This window comes from Gigantopelta aegis, chromosome 10, assembly GCF_016097555.1.
Source record: "Gigantopelta aegis isolate Gae_Host chromosome 10, Gae_host_genome, whole genome shotgun sequence".
Classification (NCBI taxonomy): Eukaryota; Metazoa; Mollusca; class Gastropoda; order Neomphalida; family Peltospiridae; genus Gigantopelta; species Gigantopelta aegis.
Genome location: NC_054708.1, coordinates 85,765,602 through 85,788,744, shown reverse-complemented (window position 1 = coordinate 85,788,744; position 23,143 = coordinate 85,765,602). Strand labels below are relative to the sequence as shown.

At 37.3% G+C, this 23,143-nt stretch overlaps 2 protein-coding genes across 4 annotated transcripts in view; one reads left to right on the top strand and one right to left on the bottom strand.

Annotated features, from left to right (window-relative positions):
* Nucleotides 1-8,421, bottom strand: part of LOC121383414 (outer dynein arm-docking complex subunit 3-like) — a 28,516-nt gene extending 20,095 nt beyond the window's left edge. Inside the window, exon 1 of the mRNA XM_041513429.1 lies at nucleotides 8,218-8,421. Within this exon, the coding sequence (XP_041369363.1) occupies nucleotides 8,218-8,299 (82 nt within the window). The 5' untranslated portion in view covers nucleotides 8,300-8,421. The remainder of the gene's footprint in view (nucleotides 1-8,217) is intronic.
* Nucleotides 8,422-15,453: 7,032 nt separating this feature from the next.
* Nucleotides 15,454-23,143, top strand: part of LOC121383952 — a 29,056-nt gene continuing 21,366 nt past the window's right edge. For all 3 annotated transcript variants that reach the window (XM_041514066.1, XM_041514065.1, XM_041514067.1), the window contains exon 1: nucleotides 15,454-15,552. In XM_041514066.1, coding sequence (XP_041370000.1) covers nucleotides 15,549-15,552 — 4 coding nt within the window. In that variant the 5' untranslated portion in view covers nucleotides 15,454-15,548. The remainder of the gene's footprint in view (nucleotides 15,553-23,143) is intronic.

The following is a 23,143-nucleotide window of genomic DNA, read 5'->3' as shown; positions in this document are numbered from 1 at the left end:
ATCCACTATAGCCATGGGATCAGTGATTTTCAAAATCTATTAGACATGGTTAAAAATCAACTACTATAGCCCTTCTTTTGTGTACAGGTACTGTATATTTGTACTAATAATACTAAAAAGCAAAAACAAAACCCAAATATGGCCATTTCATTTCATTTTAACTTATTTTCATGTTTATATCCAATTAAGGTTCAAGGATGCTGTCCTGGACACACACCTCAGCTATCTGGGCTGTCTGTCCAGGACAATGGGTTAGTTGTTAGTTGGTTAGTGAGAGAGAAGAGGGTGTAGTGGCCTTACACCTACCCATTGAGCCCTTAATTAAGAACTGGCTCTGGGTTGAAGTGGGTACCGGGCTGCGAACCCTGTACCTAGCTACCAGCCTGTAGTCCAATGGCGTAACCACGATGCCACCAAGACCAGTCCAAATATGGTCAAAACAGTTTAAATCACAATACTGATGTAATTTGTAATATGTTTGTTTATTTGTGTAAATAACATTAATTATTCCCAATGAATATATTTTGTTGTACACACTTAATTCAGGACAAACCCGGCTGCACCACAATTCAACAACGTACTCGTTAAATACATAGGTGTTGTTGGGGTTTTCCCTATACACAGTGTGTGTTGTACTCATTAATATGTGAAATAATTGTTACCAGCAAACTTGAAAATATTCAATCATGAATGTAAAGGTTTTTAATTTTATAAACATAAGATTTTTCTTGTATTACAATGGGAATCTTTGCCTACTGGATGGTTTTTGTTATATGATGGCAGAGAGATGTAACTGCAAGTGCCCATCTAATAATATTTTGTAGGAGGCTGGGAGGATTATAGTATAGCTGCTAAGACCTGGCCATGTGTGTGAATGTGGGTCAACTCACCTCAAAACCAACTCGCCCAGTATTTACTGTCCATAAATAATTGTGACGAAATTAAAAATGGACAGCTACAACTTTGGTGTCATTTTATTTATTAATATTACAGTGAAACTGCTATTACGACCATTTATTAAAATAGTTTTACATTGTGGAGATCCTAATATCGGATAAACAATAATCTGTGAAGTCTATTTTAACCACGTTTGTGCATTTGTCCCATATATCCATAAAGGAATGATCAAGCAAGGCTGTCTGTGGGATGGTGCATATAAAAGATCTCTTGCTGCTAATCGAAAAGAGTAGCCCATGAAGTGGTGACAGCGCCTTTCCTCAATAACTGTGTGGTCCTTAACCATATGTCTGATGCCATATAACCGTAAATAAAATGTGTTGTGTGCGTGCGTTGTTAAATAAAACATTTCCTTCCTTCGTTCATAATGAAGAGGAAAATACATAAAAATAATCAAAGAGTTGGAAAAACCGTTATATGCATCACGTTTAGGAATTGTAAATCAACTTTAAACTTATGTTGAACAGATATGTGTAAGTTTATTACATAAATACTACTTTTAATGAAAATATAATCATTTACGATTACAGTACTGTGTAACGTTTCGTTGTTAAATATGTTATTTATTTTTGGAGAAGACTTCAAAAATATGTTCAATCAGAAGTGTCCTACCGTTACTCTTTATTATATAACGTTACTATACAGCCGTGTCTGGTGTATTGCCACGTCCAGTGATTCGGCGCACTTGGTATTTTGCTTAAGTATGGTTAAGAAGTTGTCATGTTGTCGGTGTTTTTAACGAATTAAAGCTGCAGTCCTTGGAATATTTTTATTATTTAAGCATTTAGAATAGATGATTCAGTTCTGTTTGGTACATAAAAGGTCCACCACATCGCTATAGTTTCGCAATGCTCGCTTATCTACATTATCTAGGTCAACTACAAAGGCAATGGCTAGCTTTGTTTTTTTTCATTTAGCAGGACACCAGTAGAACTAGGACTTTATGTGATTTGCACAGGCGCTGAGCTTCTCATGTGATTTTGAACAAATTTAACTTTTTTGATCAAGGGGTTGTCTCATATCTCCAAAACATATTTATATTCATAGAGGTATGGTACATAACCTTTCCAGGGGTCGGTGGGGGATTTGCCTCCAAATTTTGACAGTGGCCAGCGGCTGGCATTTGTGTTACATGTAAGTGGGTGTTAATAATTACATAGCGCTCTAGAGGTAGAGGAAGAGGGTGCTGTGTTCGATGTACGTAACATTTGTCAAGACTATATGTTATTTTTATTCATTACTTAGACCTAAAAAGGTGTTTTTTGGAAATGCGCGGTCAGTCTAGGATCGATACCCATTGACAGGTATATAAAATACCATGGTATGTGATATCCTGTCTGTGGGATGGTAGATATAAACGATCCCTTGCTAAAAAAAAAAAAAAATGTAGCGGGTTTCCAAGGCGCGTGTGCAGGGATTTCAGCGGTGTTAGGGTTATAGACTGTGTTGAGCGAAGTTTATATGGGGCCATGCTCCCCTAGAAAATAAAAAAATTTAAGCTTGGGCAGGTAAGGGTTTCGACCTTCAATACCCTCCCCCTGCACATGCACCCGATTCCTCTCTAAGATTATATGTCAAAATTACCAAATGTTTGACATCCAATTGATGTCGTTGAACAAAAAAACTAAAAAAAAACAACTAACTTTACCCTTTCTAAATGAAAGAATATTTATTTGAATCTGTCGATTTTAACACACGTAAAATTAAGAAGTGAAAACGTTCATTGTCTACTTTAGTATATTTTATTTTAAAAATATATACATGGTCAATGTGTTACTAGTATAGAAACTAAACTTTAAAAGTTCTACTAACACTTTATAAAATATTAATTCTGAAATAGGAAGGTACAACTGTCGATAATACGTTGTTAAGATCAAACCGGTTTTAACGAAAGATTCTAGTACCGTATCCTCAACCAAACGTTCTTCATACAGCGCAAGATTTCTCAAATAATTTTTTGAGACTAACCCTACAATTTGAAATCGGCAAACGCACGTGTTAACTGAAACTGACAACAGGTTTGTGCTTTGCCAAGCAATGGCGGCACAGGTGATGAATCGAGCGGATGATCTCTGTTCATAGCGAACACACAAAAGTGCATTTGAGCTTGTATTTCATATTTGTACATGTTATAATATGGTAACCAGAGACTGTAACTTTAAAGTTCAATTCCTTTTTCAATGGTTAATCACGTATCAACATATTTATTGTTACGGGTGCAATTAAAAATTATTAGAATTATCAATAATTATATCATAATTTCAAAATAAATCATTCACCTGTTTTTTGTGTATATAAATGCAAAGTAGGTCAGCGTTATTGATATAAGAAAGTTAAAACAAGCATAAAAACACCTTTCTCTCATTTTCAAAATTATAGTAAACCAGGGTTCGATCTTAACGGTAGTCCGGTAGTCTGAGACTACCTGAAAATTAACAGGACTACCTGAAGCTGCAAACACAGTCTTTCACCCCCACCCCAGTCAGTTCGCCCCCACAAAGATACCACTGTGTCGATGTGAATGTGTGGTCTGGACCCATCTGTGTGCGGAGCTTCCTCTAGTGCAACCCTACATGTGTAAAAGTGCTCTTTTTAATTTTATGGAACACTTTATATATATATATATATATATATATATATATACCGTAATTTCCTGCGTATTGCCCGCTACAGTAGATAGAGAATTGGATTAAAGCTCAACGTGAAAACGGAAGGTCAGTGTCGACAGTGTTGATTAGGTTAAAAGCGCAAACCATGGCTAAAGTAATGAAACTGAGTATTTTTAAAGGTGGGCCAACCTGGTGTTACCGATTCATGAAAAGGAACGATTTATCAGTCAGAAGTCGTACGACTGTAGGCCAATCTCTCCCCGCCAAATGGGAGAAAAAAGTTAGCGATTTCCATAATTTTGTTGCACGATCGAAAAAAATGAACAATTTGAAAACAAATTTAATTGGTAATGTGGATGAAGTGCCCATGTATTTTGACGCCCCCCCTAACAGAACAGTTGACTGTGTGGGTTCCAAAACCGTGACTATTGTAACAACTGGCAATGAAAAAACCCATTTCACAGTTGTACTCGCTTGTATGGCTAATGGTGAAAAACTACGCCCAATGGTGATATTTAAGCAGATTACAGTTCCGAAAGTAACTTCTTCCCCTGGTGTTGTTGTATGTTACAACAAAAAGGGTTGGATGAATGAAGAAAAAATGTCTGTTTGGACACAAGGTGTTTGGAAAAAGCGGGCAGGGTAATTTTTTAGTCCGGCAAAGTGCCTTCTAGTTATGGATAGCATGTCAGCTCATAAACTTGAAAGTGTCAAAAGTGAACTGAAAATGCTGAATACTCATATAGCGATAATTCCAGGTGGATTAACAAAACAATTACAGCCACTAGATTTGACAGTGAACCATGTATTCAATGTTAAAGTACAAGAGCAATGGGAAGCTTGGATGTCTGAAGGACTGCACACGTACACAAAAACGGGACGCATGCGCAGAGCTTCTTATGTCAAAGTTGTGAATTGGGTGCTGAAGGCATGGAAGTCTGTTGATAAAAAGATAATTATTAAAGCATTCCATAAAGCTGGAATATTAGAAGCATCAGAACCTTGTGATAGTGACAGCAGTGATGACAATATTCCCGTCCACCATAGCAGGTCGCTTACAAGAAACTCAGTTGCAGCTTTTCGAAAGTGAATTGGAAGACTCCAAATTCGACGGATGGGACTGAACTGTCACTGTGTTTTATGTTTAACACCTTTAATTGTGTTTAAAATAAATTTTTGCATACCGGTACTATTATTTACTTTTATGATTTAGTTTTATCAGCATGCATGTTTATTAACAAAATAAAATGAATAATGATCACATAGTCCGCACCGCCAGATAGTCCGCAGGAGGCATTTTTTGAGGTTTTAAATCACATAGCCCGCGGGCAATACGCAGGAAATTACGGTATATATATATATATATAAAAATTAAACTGGTGATTATATCATCGGTGCCGGACTGACTCATGATCCGTCCAAATCGTGGAAAGATAACAATTCCTCCCTTCTAAGAAAAGAAACATACACACACACACACACACACACACACACAAACACACACACACAAACACACACAGAGTTTAACATGCCTCTAAAGAAACATACACACACACACAAACACAGAGTTTAACATGCCTCTAAAGAAACATACACACACAAACACACACAGAGTTTAACATGCCTCTAAAGAAACATACACACACACACACACACACACACACACACAAACACACACAGAGTTTAACATGCCTCTAAAGAAACAATACAATAATTGTTAAAAAGTAACAAATAATTGGTAGTTGGGGAAAACTGACTAAAAGTTTGGGGCTAACTGACAAATAGTTGGGGGCGAACAGGCAAACAGTTGGGGGTGAACTGGTACATGGGGCGAACAGGTCAAACTGGGGGCGAAACATCATGGATTCATGTACAGTACCATAGTACAGTCAGTTTATCAATAATGGACCACAATGAATAACAGATTGTTCAAGATAAATAGTTTTTAAAATATATTTTTACAAAAATAGCTACAATTTTGTTATAAAGGCAATACAACATATAATATTATTGTAAAGAAATAGTTTAAAACTATTTTGACTGTTATCTGATATTCACCGAGTGGACCACTTGAAACCTCAAGGTACTATCTGAAATGAATGTCAGGTAGTCCTGTTAACACTCTGAGAAAATGGTGAAAATATATCTATGTAAACGGTATAACTATTTGTTTCGGTTATTTTTATTTACACCTTAATTGACAGTCATTCCAGTTCACAATTGTCACATTGTTACCAAAAAATAAAAGCAAAATAAGATCCACATGTGTGCACAATCTACCCGAGAAAAAAAAATCCATGTAGGCATCTTAGCCATGCATGACAATGAACATGTATGCATCTGCAGTAGTGCCACTCAAGAAAACAATTCCAAAATTGATCATGAGATGGGTCAGGTGTGATCATTCACATTCATAGTAATATTTTTAACAAGGCAAAAACAAAAAGTATTAAAATAATCCTTGGATAATAGTGTAGTGTTTATGGGCTACAAAGTAAGGTTATGGGCGGTCTATAAATAGCGGGGTCACCTATCCACATATACTGCACCAAATCACCAGACATGCAAATCGTTTTGGATACAAGGGGGTGCCTACATTTATGCACAATTTTAATGTTTATTTACTACAGACATAAAACAATTTGTAGTTAGTTCATCAAGATTAACTTTGGCTACAAGTGCAAGCACTACCAAAGTTAATTCTGGGGACGAACAACGCCATTAGCGCCCTTCCGAGCCGTTTTGCTCGGAACAGAATTCAATCTGAATTGCGGTCAAGCTAAAAGAAAAACGACTGTCATCACGTTTTTCCCACCCAAATCGTGTACTGTGATCTATTTGGAGCATATGGACACTAAAAAATACTTACTTTGAAACAATCTTCACTTTGAATTAAAGGAAAAATGACCGACTATATGACTTGTGTTTAAAACGTGCGGTGAATTATGGCAGGAAAATGAAACTCAGAGCAATCTTGTATGTGGAAAAGGATCGGTGAAGTCATTTCTCGTTCCATAATGAATAAAACAAAAACCATAAAACTAAAAATTAATTAAAGATAATAAAATAACTTAAAAGTAAAAATAAATTAAAGTTAATCAAATAAAATGAAATAAAAGAAATTAAAGATAATAAAAACAAAAACAAAACATTAATTAATTAAAGCCGCACACCCTAGTTCCATCCAGCGAAAATAAATTATAATTTGGTTAATCTACAAACCTGTAACACACTTAGATCATGTTTTTATCAAATGGAGTGAAAAAGCAAGTTTTATATCGATAAATACCATGGGAATTCCCATGTCCCAATTGCTTGAAATAATTTTGAAAGTTTGTATTCTGATGTCACCGGTAGATGTCGCTCGAAGCACAACAATGCCTACTTCACGACAAATTTCACAGACTTGGGGTGCGTTCTTTTCACCTCTCCTGGACATGTTCCAACTGTTCTGTCCTGGTTGTATCCCCTTTCCAGCTATCGTAGGACTTAGCAAAATTATTGGTTTTAAGGTTTTGTAACGTTTTGTATTGAGATATTTACTTGTCTGAACTTTGTTGTTACTGAAAATGTTCACGAACTGTGAAGAAAAATCTCACAAAGGCGCGAACCGTGCATGAGAAAACAAACCGAACCAAAATTATAACGGTCACGTGGTATACCAACGTCTGTGACATTGAAATGGAAATATCCTGTTTGAAAATAGATTAGACCGTGTCTGCTCAACGGTTTTTTCTCAAACATGCGTCCGTTTTTCAGAAATACGAAAAATGCATTTTGTGGTATTACAAACACCAGGATTACCAAAAAACACTTCAGGTGAATGGAAATGTATATTCTAAATAATAAACGGTAAGTAAAGTGCAATTTTATTTGTGAAAAAATGGGTTTAATGGCGAAAAACAACGCTGTAATGGTTAACAACTAGCCGTAACTAGGGTGTGTCCCTTTAATAGAAATGAAATAAAAATTATGATTCACACACACATCATAATTTTTATTTCATTTCTATTAATTAATGTTGTTGGGTTTTTCTTTCATTCATTTTTAGTTTTATGGTTTTTGTTTTATTCATTATGGAATGAGAAATGACTTCACCGATCCTTTTCCACATACAAGATTGCTCCGAGTTTCATTTTCCTCCCATAATTCACCGCGCGTTTTAAACACAAGTCATACAGTCGGTTTTTTTGTCCTTAAATTCAAAGTGAAGATCGTTTCAAAGTAAGTATTTCTTAGTGTCCATATGCTCCAAATAGATCACAGTACACGATTTGGGTGGGAAAACGTGATGACAGTCGTTTTTCTTTTAGTTTGACCGCAATTCAGATTGAATTCCGTTCCTGAGCAAAACTGCTCGGAAGGGCGCTAATAGTGTTGTTCGTCCCCAGGATTAACTTTGGTAGTGCTTGCACTTGTAGCCAAAGTTAATCTTGATGAACTAAATTTGTAGTATATTTCAGATTATGCACTGCTTCATTGCTGAGAGACACATTTTATTAATATTCAGTGTTCACATAGAAAGTCACTGTGGTCTTTAAATGATTAGGTGCGCCGATACACCGGACAGCACTGTAACATATCTGACGTTATTGTGGAGTTTCAAGTTTGGTGATACCTCACAATTTACATGCTTTGCACTGCAGCTTACCTAAAAGAGCAATTTTAGCTTTAAGTTCTTCTATCTCCTCCGAGATCGGTCTCTGAACCACTGTGGCGGTCCTTGACGGCATTTTGGTGACTGCCGTACCAACTAACTGATGAAGTTAAGTTGATAATGTCTGCACTGAATTCTACAAATTAAACGACTGATAATGGAGGTTGTTTACTATTAAATGTCGCCAAGGTGCCCGATGCTAAGCATGCGCAGAGAACGTTACTATGGGAAGGGACATCACTCTATCGCTGGATAGAAAGCTGGACGATTCGTCCACCATGTATTTCGTCCACAGTATATTTCGTCCACGGAAAATTCGTCCACTGAACAACTCGATTGGTAAGATAAGTTCACTTGAAAATTACATTACAATGACACAGACTCCACCAGGGCCGTAGCTAGCGGAAACATAGAAACTTAAAGGAAATTCTCTTCTTAACCGTTTAAGGAGTTTTAGACTAGTAACTACTCAGTAGCCCCCTCCAAACAAAAAATCCTAGCTACGGCCCTGACCACATAGTAATAGATTGTTACTATTAAAAATCCTGTTCAATTATTTAGACCCAAAGTTTTTTGCAAATGTTACGTTTATTTCCTATTCGATATTTGTTTTCTTTGCATTTACATGAAAACAAACCCAAACCCAGACAGGTTTTATATACAAATCATCATATAAAATGCACGAAGTTGACTTAATTCCATTTTTTTAAAATCTCTGTGTCTTTTGAATGCACGTTATTTCTCCTATAAATAACTAAGGTCATTTGCATATCAAAAGCATCATTCTATAGAGCGTTTCAAACTAATGTTCGGTTCTATCGTCCTATCCGCACAAATCGTAGTATGACCTATATTTAAGAAAATATCTGTAAACATGAAGCAGGCGCGGATTCAGGTGGGGAGTTCAAGTGACAAAACCTCAGTTTGAAAAAAAAATATGTATCAAATATTATAATTATATTGTGGAATACACAAGCGCGCGCGCTGAAGGGAGAGACAGACACACACACACACAGAGAGAGAGAGAGAGAGAGAGAGAGAGAGAGAGAGAGAGAGAGAGAGAGAGACGTCATTTATGTAACGACGCACTCAACATATTTTAATCTATGGTTATATGGTTATAGGGAGAGAGAGAGAGAAGAATATGGTATGCATGCGATTGGTGGATGTGTGACCCTCTGCACAACCCCAACCCCACTTAAGGCTTCTTTTGTATATGGAGCGGGACGTAGCTCAGAGGTAAAGCGTTCGCTCATGGTAAGTCGACTGATCGATCCCACATGGTGGACCCATTGGGTTGTGTCTAGTTCCAGCCTGTGCACCACAACTGATGTATAAAGGCTGTGGTATGTGCTATCCTGTCTATGGGATGGTGCATATAAAACGTCCCTTATTGCTTATTAAAATTGCTTATCGGAAACAGTGGCCCATGTGGCGGTAGCGAGTTTCTTTCTCTCTGTCATAATGCTCCTTAACCGTTTTGTCTGACGCCACATAAACGTATATCAAATGCGTTGAGTGTGTCGTTAAATAAACATTTCTCTCGTATGTATGTGTAGTCTATATGCATTTCTAGTCGATTAGTTTATAGGTTGTTAGGTTGTTTGATTGTGAATGATATGGAAATAAATTGTTTTTGGTGTTAAAGAGTTCATGCATACATTAAAGTAATACTCCTGATGGGTATGGAGAAATAACTTAATCAGTCGACGAACTCATTTCTTCATCACTATCTTCATTAAGGGGAACTATCACAGGGGGTATTTTATTTCTTATAAAACTATTTTGTTTTCTAAAATCTTCTTCGATCTTTATTACATGTTTAACTGCGTCAGAGAAGTGTGTAGGTGTGACAGAGTTCAATGCATGTGCAAGTTCTCTCCGCACCGTGGTCATTTTACCATCATTATGACGAGCTGTGTGCCCTTTGACTTGACTCCAGATCAGTTCTATCGGATTGAGTTCAGAATGTCTTAGCGGCAGTCTTAGACACAAGTGCCCATGGCGTTCAGCAATATCATCAGTAACAAATTGCTTTGCACATTTGTTACTTTTCACAAGTTCATAAAGAACTGGCTTTGTCATGTTACTCTTAAAAGGTATATTTTTGTTTCGTAGCCACGACTGAATTTCTTCCTTTTTAGCGTTTTAATGCAGGACATCGTGTAATCTCAGTTAATTTGTTGTGGTAGCTTCCTTTATCCATGACGATAACAAAAGGTTCTGGTAGAGAAGGCATAAGTTGTTCTTCAAACCATTTGATGAAATTGTCATGATTCATCTCACCATGACAGTCTCCGTCTGGGTTTTTTTAGCCTCAAAGATCAATTCACAGCCATCTATCAATCCATATTTATCACAGCCAGCATGACAAATAATAAGTCTTTTTCCCTTCCCAGTCACCGAACAGAGTTTAGGAACTCGATCAGCAGCGTCTGATTACGGCAGGTGATTGGCGGTACTTGTGCCCGGGTGGATATCTGTCCAGTGGTGGGATGTTGTGTGGTTGACATTCACCCAGGTCTCATCTTGATACACTATTAAATACCCCTGTTCTCGTAAACTGGATATTTCATGGAGATAGGACAGTCTCCTGTCTGATATATTGGCGTCCTCAAAAATCACTTTTCCGGTTGTAGACATATGTTGGTATTTAAAATCGAGGTCATGGAGTGTTCTTCGTAAAGTTGATATGGCTATGTCGATTCCACATTCCTCCCTTAAAGCCACGTTAATCTTATGTAATGTAGGTAATTCGCCCTCTCTATAAAATCTGTATACTCGTCGTCTAATAGCATCTTTATCAAATAAATCGATGAGTTTTCGGTCGCGTTTTTTAACAGTGATTTCTGTGCTTGGATTCGTAGAGCTTAGATTTTTCACAGTTCTTTTTACTGTTGAAACCGAAACTTTAAGTGCAGCGGTAACTCGATCGACAATTCGATAAGAAGCATACCTAGGTCTACCGCGCTGATATTCATCTTCAAAATAATCGAAAACGTTCTTAATACACGATTTTACATCAACTGAAGTGTTTTTCCATTTACCCATATTTTTCCTCAAATAACAATAACAAGAATGTCGACTAATACATTTTCAATGAATTTATATACCCTACCTAACTTTTATTTTACGTGGTTTACACATTGCTACAATAACACGTGCAGTCATAGATCGAAATGATGATGTTATTGACCAAGCAATGCTATCGTATTTTGAACATTCAGGGCTGTGTCTGCGGGATGAAAAAGTGGTTGAACCCATACGAGTCCGGACAATAGCCCTTTGGTTTTTCGCATTACAAATGTAACACCCAACCCCCAAACCCCAGCCCCTAGCACCACCGTAAATACTATATATATATATATATATATATATATATATATATATATATATATATATATATATATATATATATATATACGTATGAGTTCCCAGTTTAGAGGCAAATTAAATAACATTTTTATTATTATTTGATGTTGGTGGCCTTTGACATTTTATCCCCCCCCCCCCCGGTCTTCTGGGTCCGGCCCTGCATTAAATTTATTTATAAATTTGGAAAGCACATTCCTGCGGTGTGTGAGGTGATTTGTGTTTATTACTGTGCTACACCTCAGTTGTGTTAGGTTAGGTATGGTATGCTAATATATAATTGATATAATAAATTAAAAATACATAATACATTAGCTAAATTTATTAAATATAATGCACCTACAAGAAAGGGTTACATGTTCTGTTTGTTTAGATCTATGTTTAACGGAAAGATTAGACAATGCTGTTACACACTGCAAAACAATAATAACCTTGATTTAGTGAAACAAGCTATAATGGCCTTCACGTAGCCTCAGATCCCAATGTTTTGATATGCAAATGACCGTAGTTATTTATAGGAGAAATAACGTGCATTCAAAAGACACAGAGATTATTAAAAAGTGGAATTAAGTCAATTCGTGCATTTTATATGATGATTTGTATATAAAACCTGTCGGGGTTTGGGTTTGTTTTCATGTAAATGCAAAGAAAACAAATATCGAATAGGAAATAAACGTAACATTTGCAAAAAACTTTGGGTCTAAATAATTGAACAGGATAAGTGATCGGTATTCAGTCTAAAAATGGTGTTCGGTGGAAATGGCAGATAATGTTGTGAGGTTTGTTTTGTTGGTTTTATTGTTGTTGTTGTTCGTTTTTGTTTTTTAGGGGGGGAGGGGGGGTTCGGTTTTTTTTGGGGGGGGGGGTTTAATTTATTTATTTGAGCCGATTGTTTTCTAAATTGCACACAAAAGTATTTTTAAAAAGTTGTTATTTCCAAAACACTTTTACTTTTCTTCCTACGTCAAACCAAACTGAAATTATTTACAAAAGAAAAAACACACCAAAAAACCTCATTTTTGTAGGAGGATGGGGCGGACTATAAACAACTCATGTGTAGGCCTAATGAACTTTTAATACCATTATTTTGACGACACCACTAAGACACTTTTATTTATTAATCATCGGCTATTGGATGTCAAACATTTTCTAATTCTGACATGTAGTTTTAGAGAGGAAACCCACCAGTTCTACATGTTGTCTATTAGTAGCAAGAGGTATTTTATATGCACCAGCCCACAGATGTGAATATATATATAGCACATACCACGGCCTTTGATATACCAGTCGTGGTGCACTGGCTGAAACGAGAAATGACAAATGGATGACTAGGATCCATTCTAAAAATAGGTAAAAAGTGCGAAGGAGAAACATCACTGTACACGTTCACAAGCATACGTTTACGAGGCGGGTGTTTGTGTGTGGAGGTGGGGGGAGCAACTGCTCTCCTAGTGCTAGAGCAAACCTCAAATTCGGGCAAAAATTATAGAAATATTCGGAGAAATGTGCTAACCTGAGACCTTTTTACCGTGTATTTCCATAATTCTACCCGCAAAATTAGTTGCAATCAATGTAAAAATGCTTAATGATTCGTTTGCAATTCTATATAGCTGTTTGGTAGTAATGCTAATATGAATAAATGTTATCCAGATTCGGGCATTTTCGTTTATGATATAATTCGGGGGAAATCCAACCTGCCCCTTACAAAAATGGGAGCCCGTACGTCTATGTTCACAAGACTAGATATTTGTTTTTTTATTAAATAAAGCAAGGTTTTTCAATAATGGCGCATAACACAAAAGCAGAATAGTTTTAATTTTAAACACGCTAGGATTAGCTCTATAATACATTTCTTTTTCTTGTTCTAAAGTTTTCAATATTTAGATTTTTACAATTGAATAATAATGGTATTCATCTCCAGTATCACTATTACAAAGTTTATATTGCATGTTTTCTTTAGGAATGTTAAACCACCACCCTGTTTACTGAGTATTGAAGATCAGACAAAAGACAATAGAATCTGTTACACTACATGTACTTTATTAGATACGGTTTTAGTTCAGTTTTTAGTTGTTAGCGATTAATATTTTATGTACTTTATTTTTGCTGGTCAACCAGACTGTTTTTATTATTCATATATGAACATGGAAATGAAGTTATTGTATTGTATTGTATTGAATCTTAAATTTGACGTATTCAGTTAATTATCCAGTACCCGGTATTTATTTTGGTACCAATCCGATTAAAATTAGCTCTACTGGTAATAGTAATTAACCAGTGGAGCTAATTTTAATTAGATTGTTTTGGTACGATAATCACGTCAATTATCGTTTTGAATAATGTATTATAAAGTTTTATTATATAACATTTAGTGAAATATCTTAAAATATCAGTCAAATAAAAGTGTTATCAGTCACTCAGTGAAGATAACACATTTCCGAGTGAAAATGTCACTATTTAACTCTAAAATGTGTTATTATCACTGTAGAAAGTGTTATCTTCACTGTAAGAAAGCCGGAACTATTTTGCTGCTGGCATTTTAAAACTTCACTCGATGAGATATAAATCATATTTGACAAAAAAACACGAAATATCCTCTATAAATTGGCCCCTATAACAGTGTAATATCCGAGAAACCTTTACTGTATGAAGTGATTTTACGTTTTTTGTTTTAATTCTTATTTATAGGATTTGAAATCGACATACTGATTAGTGTAGATGAAATAAAGGTTATTTCATGGTTTTTGTCAACTATGATTTATATCTCATCGAGTGAAGTTTGCAATCATATCTCACGAGTCGCGCTTGCGCGATGAGTGTGATATGATTGCAAACTTCACGAGATGAGATATAAATCTTATTTGACAAAAAGCATGCAATTTTTTATTTATTATATAACTTTTGGCAATTTACCTTTATTTTTTAAATGCCAACAGCAAAATAGTTCCGGCTTTCTTACAGTGAAAATAACACTTTCTACAGTGACGACAACACATTTTAGAGTGAAATAATGAAATGTTCACTCTAAAATGTGTTATCGTCACTGAGTGACTGATTGATAACACTTTTATTTCACTGATATTTTAAGATATTTCACTAAATGTTATATAATAATCGCATTTATTTAGCCTAATTTCCGTGTTAATGAATATCAGCCACCCGCGTGATGTCACTACTAATACTCTATTACGAAACTCAAGACATGTTTATGTAGGCCTAGCCTACCCGTCTGAATGCACGCGGTAGTTGCAAGCCGTATGCACAACCGATCTTACAATTTAAAGAAACCGCATTATCCATCTCATTTAGAGTCGTTTCCCCCATACCACCTTAAAACCCCAGATATTCGAATACTTGAAAATATTATTCGAACAGCGAATTAACGAGCGAATGTATATTCGGATCGAATACTAATTGTAACCATGCCACTTACATCGATTTCGCTGAAATTTCCAGCTGCCATTTTGCTTTTTTACGGAATTTCTCCAAAAAGAGTAGAATGGTGTGGAAGTTGATTTTGATATAATATATAGGCTAGCGTTGATGTAAATGTCTATACATACTTAGCGCGTGCCATGATATTGTTACATTACGTCACAAAACACCAACAACAACAATAATAATTATTTAATAACAACAACAATAAAACATTTAATAATAATAATAAAAAACAAACAATAATAATAATAGCAATAATACTTTTTTAAAATAATAATAACAACAAAACAATAATAATAATAATAATAATAACGACATTGACGACGACGACGATGATAAAGAATATCTGATTTTTCTTTCGTAATACTGATTGAAACTAGGAAACTAACGGTTCCATCACGTCCCAAATGACGTCGGCGTAAAAACTTAGCAACCAAACATTTACAGACCACTAATTAACATGGCCTCTAAACTGTGCGCCTGTTTTTACAAAACAGAAGAGGAGAGAGATCCCTATGGGTAAATACATGTATTTAGTTACTATCTGAACTTAAGCCATAGATACGGTCATTTTATATTAAATGCTAATTAAATATGAAATATAGCTTTACAGTGTTGTAAAACATTTACAAGGGGTGGGATGACGTCAAAGCATTGTATACGGCTGGTATTTCTAATCATAAAGTAAGGCATCTTTTAACTGTCATCTTTTATCAGGCACGGCGGAACAGGGGGGAGCTGGGGGGGGGGGGGGATTTGCTGAATCAAAATTATTATTGGTTGTAAATCATCGAACCTTCCCGGAAACCTGGGTGCTTTGCGCCCTCGGTCTCAAGTCAGCCCTCCCCCCATGTCTACTTGCTTCTGTCGTGCCTTTTTATAAGACATTTTCAATAAAACTGTACCATAACTTGATATACCATTCATAGGGGACATGTTTAAAACCGTAGGTACCACGACCTTTGATATACCATTCATAGGGGACAGGTTTAAAACAGTAGGTACCACGACCTTTGATATACCATTCATAGGGGACGTTTAAAACAGTAGGTACCACGACTTTTGATATACCATTCATAGGGGACATGTTCAAAACGGTATGTACCACGACCTTTGATATACCATTCATAGAGGACATGTTTAAAACCGTAGCTACCACGACCTTTGATATACCATTCATAGCGGACATGTTTAAAACCGTAGCTACCACGACCTTTGATATACCATTCATAGGGTACAGGTTTCGTTGGGTAACGAGTCCACCGAGTCTCTAACACTGAGCTACATTCTAACAAAGAAAAAACCCAGAAAGAAAAACAGAAAGAGAAAAGAAAAAGAAAGAAAACCAGAAAAGACAACAAAGAGCAGAAAATTAACAGCCGATAATAACTATATGTACAGAACAAAAAAAGAAACTTCCGATTTGTACATATAGTATTTGTTGTGTTAAAGAATTCATTGTGTAATGAAATTATATAGGTAGTATTAGCCTTGAGCTGTATTATCAGGATTCATGAATTGTATCGATTATTTTTGCACTGTTAATCGTCGACAACGTGAAATTCAATGTGACGTGCATGCATGGTTCGACATGTCCCGTGTAGTATTCGGTCAATTTGTTTTACTTGTCTTACTGACATTGTTGTCAAGTGAACGAAAACGCTTCAAAAATTGTAAAAACATTAACGTTTTTTACACTGTAGCATTTTTAGTATGCCAAGAATACCCAATAATTTACGCGAACGGGCGATTGGCATGTTTGATGCTGGCATGTCGACAGAAGACGTTGCAAGGCATGTTGGGAGTTCTAGTTGAGCGATACGAAATCTTCGCGTAAGATTTCGAACGACAGGAAGCACCAACGACTTGCCACGTCGTGAACATCCGCGTGTTACAACGCGTGGTCAAGACCGCTATATCATGAACACGCATTTGCGCAATCGATTCCAAACTGCCACTGCTACTGCTGCTAACACACCTGGGCTTCATAATAACCGAATCAGCGGGCAAACTGTTCGTAATCGTCTGCGGGAGAACGGTTTACATGCACGACGTCCTTACGTCGGATGCGTTTTAACGCAACGTCATCGTCTAAATCATCTTAATTGGGCAGTGTACACACTCGTTGGATACGGCGACGCTGGAATACCGTTCTTTTTGTCGGATGAATCCAGATTTTCTTTACAACGTGGTGATGGCAGGGTGCGCGTCTACCGTAGGAGAAATGAACGCTATGCTGACTGATGTGTTCTTGAACGAGATCGTTTCGGGGGTGGGGGTTGTGTCATGGTCTGGGCAGCCACTGCCCATGGTTATCGTTCACCACTAGTCATCATTGATGGCAATTTAAATGCTCAACGTTACCACGATGACATTTTCGCTCATCACGTCATTCCTCTGTTCCATAACAACGCCAACATCTCGATTTTTCAGCATGATAATGCCACCTCTCATACAGTTAGAGACACTGTAAATTTTCTTAGGACAAATAACATTGATTTCATTGATGACTGGCCCGCTAAAAGTCCTGATCTCAACCCCATCGAACATGTCTGGGATAGTCTGGACAGACGATTGAGGCGTCGTTCCAACCCACCCGCTAACGTCAACGAACTTCGTCAAGCGCTCATTTAGGAATGGAACAATATTCCACAGGCAGAAATCAACACTTTAATCAATTCTATGTGCCTGCGATGCACTGCAGCGGTCAATTCAAGAGGTGGTCATACCCGTTATTAAGTGCGTTTTTTTAATGTTTTTTAACCACTACCACACTTGGTCAAAATTTCTCCCAGTTTCTGTTAACCTATGGCCATGATTTTTGCACTAGACGATGCATCATGGAACACTCTTTAAACGAATATATAACAAATTCCCCCGGTTTGTTTTCATCAGGTTATGTTCAAGCAAAGTTAGCGAAAGTTTTTGTATTTTGTTCAGTATATATATATCGGTGGTTCAAAAAGGTAGACCCCAAAAATCCTACTTTTTGAAGGCGAGTAGCGGGAAAAGTGTAATGCACAATATTATTCTATTGCATTGTGTAGAATAGCTTAAATACTTTTGAAATCACCCGCGATACAAAACGTATTTGCCAAAGAAATACTCTTTCTTTTCATACAGCCAATAATCTTCATTTTTCAAGGGTTTTTTTTGTTGTTTTAAAAAAAAAGCAAAAAACAAACAAACAAACAAACAACCACTACTGCTCTCGCGATAAAGATTTCTGCATTACTGTAATGTCTAAAAACACGAAAAACAATCCTTTACCCTTCTTTAGCAAATCCCATTATTTGATCGGTCGTTTAAACTCGCGTTTAGGAACAAAAAATGCGCGTTTAACATTGTTTTGAAAATACCGTTTTTCGTTAAACGCACGCGTTTAATAAGTTTACACGCGTGTAATAGAAGTTAAAGTTTATTTTGTTAAACGACACCACTAGAGCACATTGATTTATTAATCATCAGCTATTGAATGTCAAACATTTGGTGATTTTTGAGTCTAAGAGGAAACCCGCCATATTTGTTTCCATTGGTAACAAAGGATCATCCCACAGACAGCATAGCACATTACCATGGCCTTTGATATACCAGTTATGGTGCACTGGATGGAACGAGAAATAATAGCCCAATCGGCCGACCCAACGACGGTGATCGATCCCAAACCGACCGCGCATCAAGCGAGCGCTTTACCACTGGGCTACGTCCCGCCCCCGTACAAGAGAAAAACGGCCTTTGTTAATTCGGCTCATAACATTTCGAAATGACCCTTTAATGTGCCCCGAATGCAACTTCTATGGACTATCCAGTATGAGACTGACTGTCCAAGAATGTCCAGTTTCGACTGTAGAGGACCATTAAACGGAAAATTGGACATGTTGGTGGGGGGGGGGGGGGGGGGGATGTCACAGATGGACGAGAGATTGACTATCAGTAAGACATATTGTCCAAGAAACAAGTCAAACAACAAAACATTTTAACAAATTTATATACAAAATATGAATATACAAAATGACGATATCACTTCAAACACATCATTACCCCAACCTTAAATCTCTTGCAGATATCCTAATCACAGTCCGCCACCACGCTAGCCTGTAGACATATCTTGCAGATGGTTCTCCTACAGTTCCGCTGGTCACATCTGTGTCATCCCTCACACCCAGTTATAGCTTACATAGCTCACCTAGCTATCGTAGCTCACATAACTCATGGTTCTGGCTCACGCTCAAACCCAAAAGGCTGAAACAAAAATGACTGTAAAAATTAAGAATTATATTTCATCCTGTAAGAAAAGAAAATGGCGATCCAATCGACTGTCGTTTTAGTACTGTAGCGAGAGTGTTATTTATGCAAAAACAACTTTAAAAAAACAAAAGAAAAACAAAACAAACAAACAAACAAACAAACCCAAAGAAAATCCTAGTTTTTATTTAATTTTGTTATTATTATTTTATTTTTTTTAAGAATAAAATTGTTTCGATGTTTCCACTGCCCTAAAAAAGAAAAGAAAAAGCCTAACCAAAAAAACAAATCTTGAGCGAAAAACAAAAACAAAGTATAAAGCATCACCGAAATAACAACATGGCTTTAACCAATTATCAAAGAAGTTTAACAACAACAACAGATGATCATTAGGATTCATATTTATTAATATCGATGGTTTTGGCATATAATAGGGTCACGGCTGAGTTACAACTGAGCTGCCAATTAGGGCGAGCCCCAACAATAAAATTTAACTTTTACTGGGCTACCAACAACACCTTTTAGGGCGAGCCCCAACAATTAACATCAATTCAACACAATTTCAACCAACATCAACAATTTGCATCAACCAGGTAAATGCACTAGACCCTGGGAACAGTGGTCCAGTGATGTTACCTTTATTAAAGATAAATTTGCATCAACTAGGTAAATGCACTTGACCCTGGGAACAGTGGCCAAGTGATGTGGACCCTTATTAAACATTAAAAGAATACCACTTAATTTCTTTACTTTAAGCGACGCTAATCGCCACATGGACAAGACTAAAAGAAAAAAAGCTTTTCTTTTCTTTTTCCTGTCTTGACCACCGCCATCTAAATGGGGGAAAGGAGCTTAAATTATGTTAGTCAGCCCGTGACCCCAACCCCGATATATCATACGTCCCTTATCCCCTAGGAGGACATGGGTAAACCGGTCCACCTCTACTGTGGAAATATTCGAGTGCACCTTGTATCGTATTCAACAGTATACTGTTCCCTACTGGTGTTAAATGAACTCCATCAGGTAGGAACAAAGATGGTGTGTTTAAGGATATGTCTGGATATTGTATATATGCACCACCAAGCACAATTGGTGTGTTACCTGCAGCACTATCGAGCGTCACACGTGCCTTTTCAATTGCCTTGTTATTGTTAGAATATCTCCAGGTAAGCCGAGGGAGGATTTGGGACCAAATAATCCGTGAATTTGGTAAGGTATGGGCCAGAAAAGTTAGAGTCGATTTAACCATCTGTCTTAGATCTGCTAATGGAATCTGACCCAAGTCATTACCTCCACAGTGAATGACTAAATACTGCGGTGATGATTCGATCCCAGACAGAAACATGACTTTCCTCTTAAGGTCCACAAATTTTAGTCCGCCATAACCATGCCACCAGATTGTCAAGCCGATTCGATCCAGGTTTAGCTGTGGACCACCTGGTCTAGATTTTGCCTGCACCGCCGCCCTCTTTATGATTGAGGAACCAATGCACCAGACAAGTGATAAACCTGAAATACTTAAATGCTTAATATTAATAAGCATCGATACACTTCAAGCCATGTTATCAGGAATATTTACATTGGGTCTACGAATGTAAGATTTGTATGCTGAAGATTTCCAACGCCCAGCCTCCTGAATTGCTCGTGTTGAATAACCTGCAGCTGCTGCCGCTGTGGCTGCCCCAATTCTGAAGGAATGAGCTTTATAGTGTCTGGAATCATGGCCTAGATATTTGAGTGTTTTTTTAAGAACTGCTGTGAATTGATATCTTGTTACAGGTTCCCCACTGTAGTGGCAAAACAATGGCCCCTTTAAAACCGGTCTGGCATCTAAAAATGTTTGAAGATTCTGCCATGGACATAGCAGACTATCTGTTTTTGGAATAGCCACAGTTGTACCCTTACCTAACTGGTCTGTTTTGGAATACCTCAGCTTGATAAGTAATCGTTTGTGGGTACTATCAAAGATAATGTCATCAGGTGCAATCACTGCCTGTGGTGCTTTACCCCTAGATACTACCAACTCACCTACTCTAAAAAATCCAAAGAATGCCAAAGTATATACTGATGTAAAAAGCTTAGCTTCATAGACATTGGCACACACCATTGGCAGAGTTCTGACGATGTCTTAATGGTTCTGCTGTAATAGGCAACCGTGTATCTGATCTATGTTTTAATCTTTTCATGCCTTCAAGTAACTCTGTGATTAGGAAATGCTTTGTTACATCTTGATGCCCTAAAATTTTACACTTAAAACTGATGACTGAAACATATGAATGGGCTGTAGCATGTGTTAGACCCGAAACTGACAAAAATGCAATAAAGTTAACAATATGATTGACTGGAGGGGGCCAGATATCTTCTAATTCGTACTTCCGGCGGAAATGACCAAACGATACTAATCCGGTTCATGAGAAATGTGTGTGTTCGATGACACTAAGGCTCTCAGCAGTCTGTTAACCAAGTTGAAGATTATCTCTCTGAAATGTCCTGGAATGTCTTGCGGCTGGAGTTGAGCTTTGGGCGCCAACAAGCGGAATCGCTGCCACTGTTTGCGAGAAATTGCATCTGCGATGCCATTATTTGAGCCAGCAATATGTACCGCACGAAAAACAATGTTATGTTTCATAGCCTGCCAAACAAATGGGCGAATGAGTGCCATGACATTCTTGTCTTTTGAAGTTTGTTTATTAAGTATGATAACTAATGAGCTACTGTCCACATGAAGCAGTATTTTTTTGTTAGCCCAACATTTTCCCCAAATCACAACTGACAGGACAATTGGAATTAGTTCCAAAAATGTAATATCCCTCATGATATTAGACTTGGCCATGGAAAATAGACCCACTGCCCGCTGTAGTAGGCACCACAACCCAAATCCCGTGACCCTGCACTATCAGTGAACAACTGTAATACTGTACTTTGTGTCAAACTACTTTCTGGAAAATAAGCCTTACCATTAAATTGTTGAAGAAATGTCAACCACATCAGCATGTCTGATCTCAGTGATGTACCTATTCGAATATGGTGGTGACTTAATTGCACCCCACACGTCGCATCATAGAAATATCTAATGAAAGCCCTTCCTGACCTAACTGCCCGACAGAAGAAATTTAATGCTCCCGTCAGAGACTGCAGTTCTTTTAATGTCACTTTTTCCGATTTAACAACATCTCAAGCAATGCAACCAACTCTGCAATCTTATTTTGTGGGATACGAACTACCCTCTTTTCAGTGTCGATTTGGAGCCCCGAGAAGGTAAGTGATGTTACAGGACCTACCGATTTCTCTTCTGCAATTGGGACCCCCAATTTTTCAGATACAGATCGAAAACAAGATATCAGTTGCTGGCAGCTTGAAGACTCCTTTTTCCCAGCAAAAATAAAATCATCCAAATAATGGTCTAACGAATCTAAACCGGTTTCCCGGCGAGTTAACCAATGCAAAAACGTAGAAAACTTTTCAAAAACATTACCGAACATCCCATTGGGAGGCATTTGTCAATGTAATATTGTCCCTCGAACTGGAATCCCAGCAAATCAAACTCTCCAGGGTTAATTGGCAACAACCTAAAAGCTGACTTAATGTCCAGTTTCCCCAACAAGGCCCCTTTTTTTCAGTTTACTTATCATTTCGATCACTTTATCAAAAGATGTGTACTGAACTGAACACAATTGTGGATCTATATAAGCATTAATACCCTCCCCAAGTGGGTAAGCCAAATGTGTGATCAGCCGCCAACCCCCCCCCCCCCCCCCCCCCCCCCCCCCCCCATATCTGATTTCGGTACTATTCCTATAGGGGAAATATGCAGATTTGAAATTGGTCGGGTATCAAAAGGACCAGCGATTCGTCCAAGGGAAAT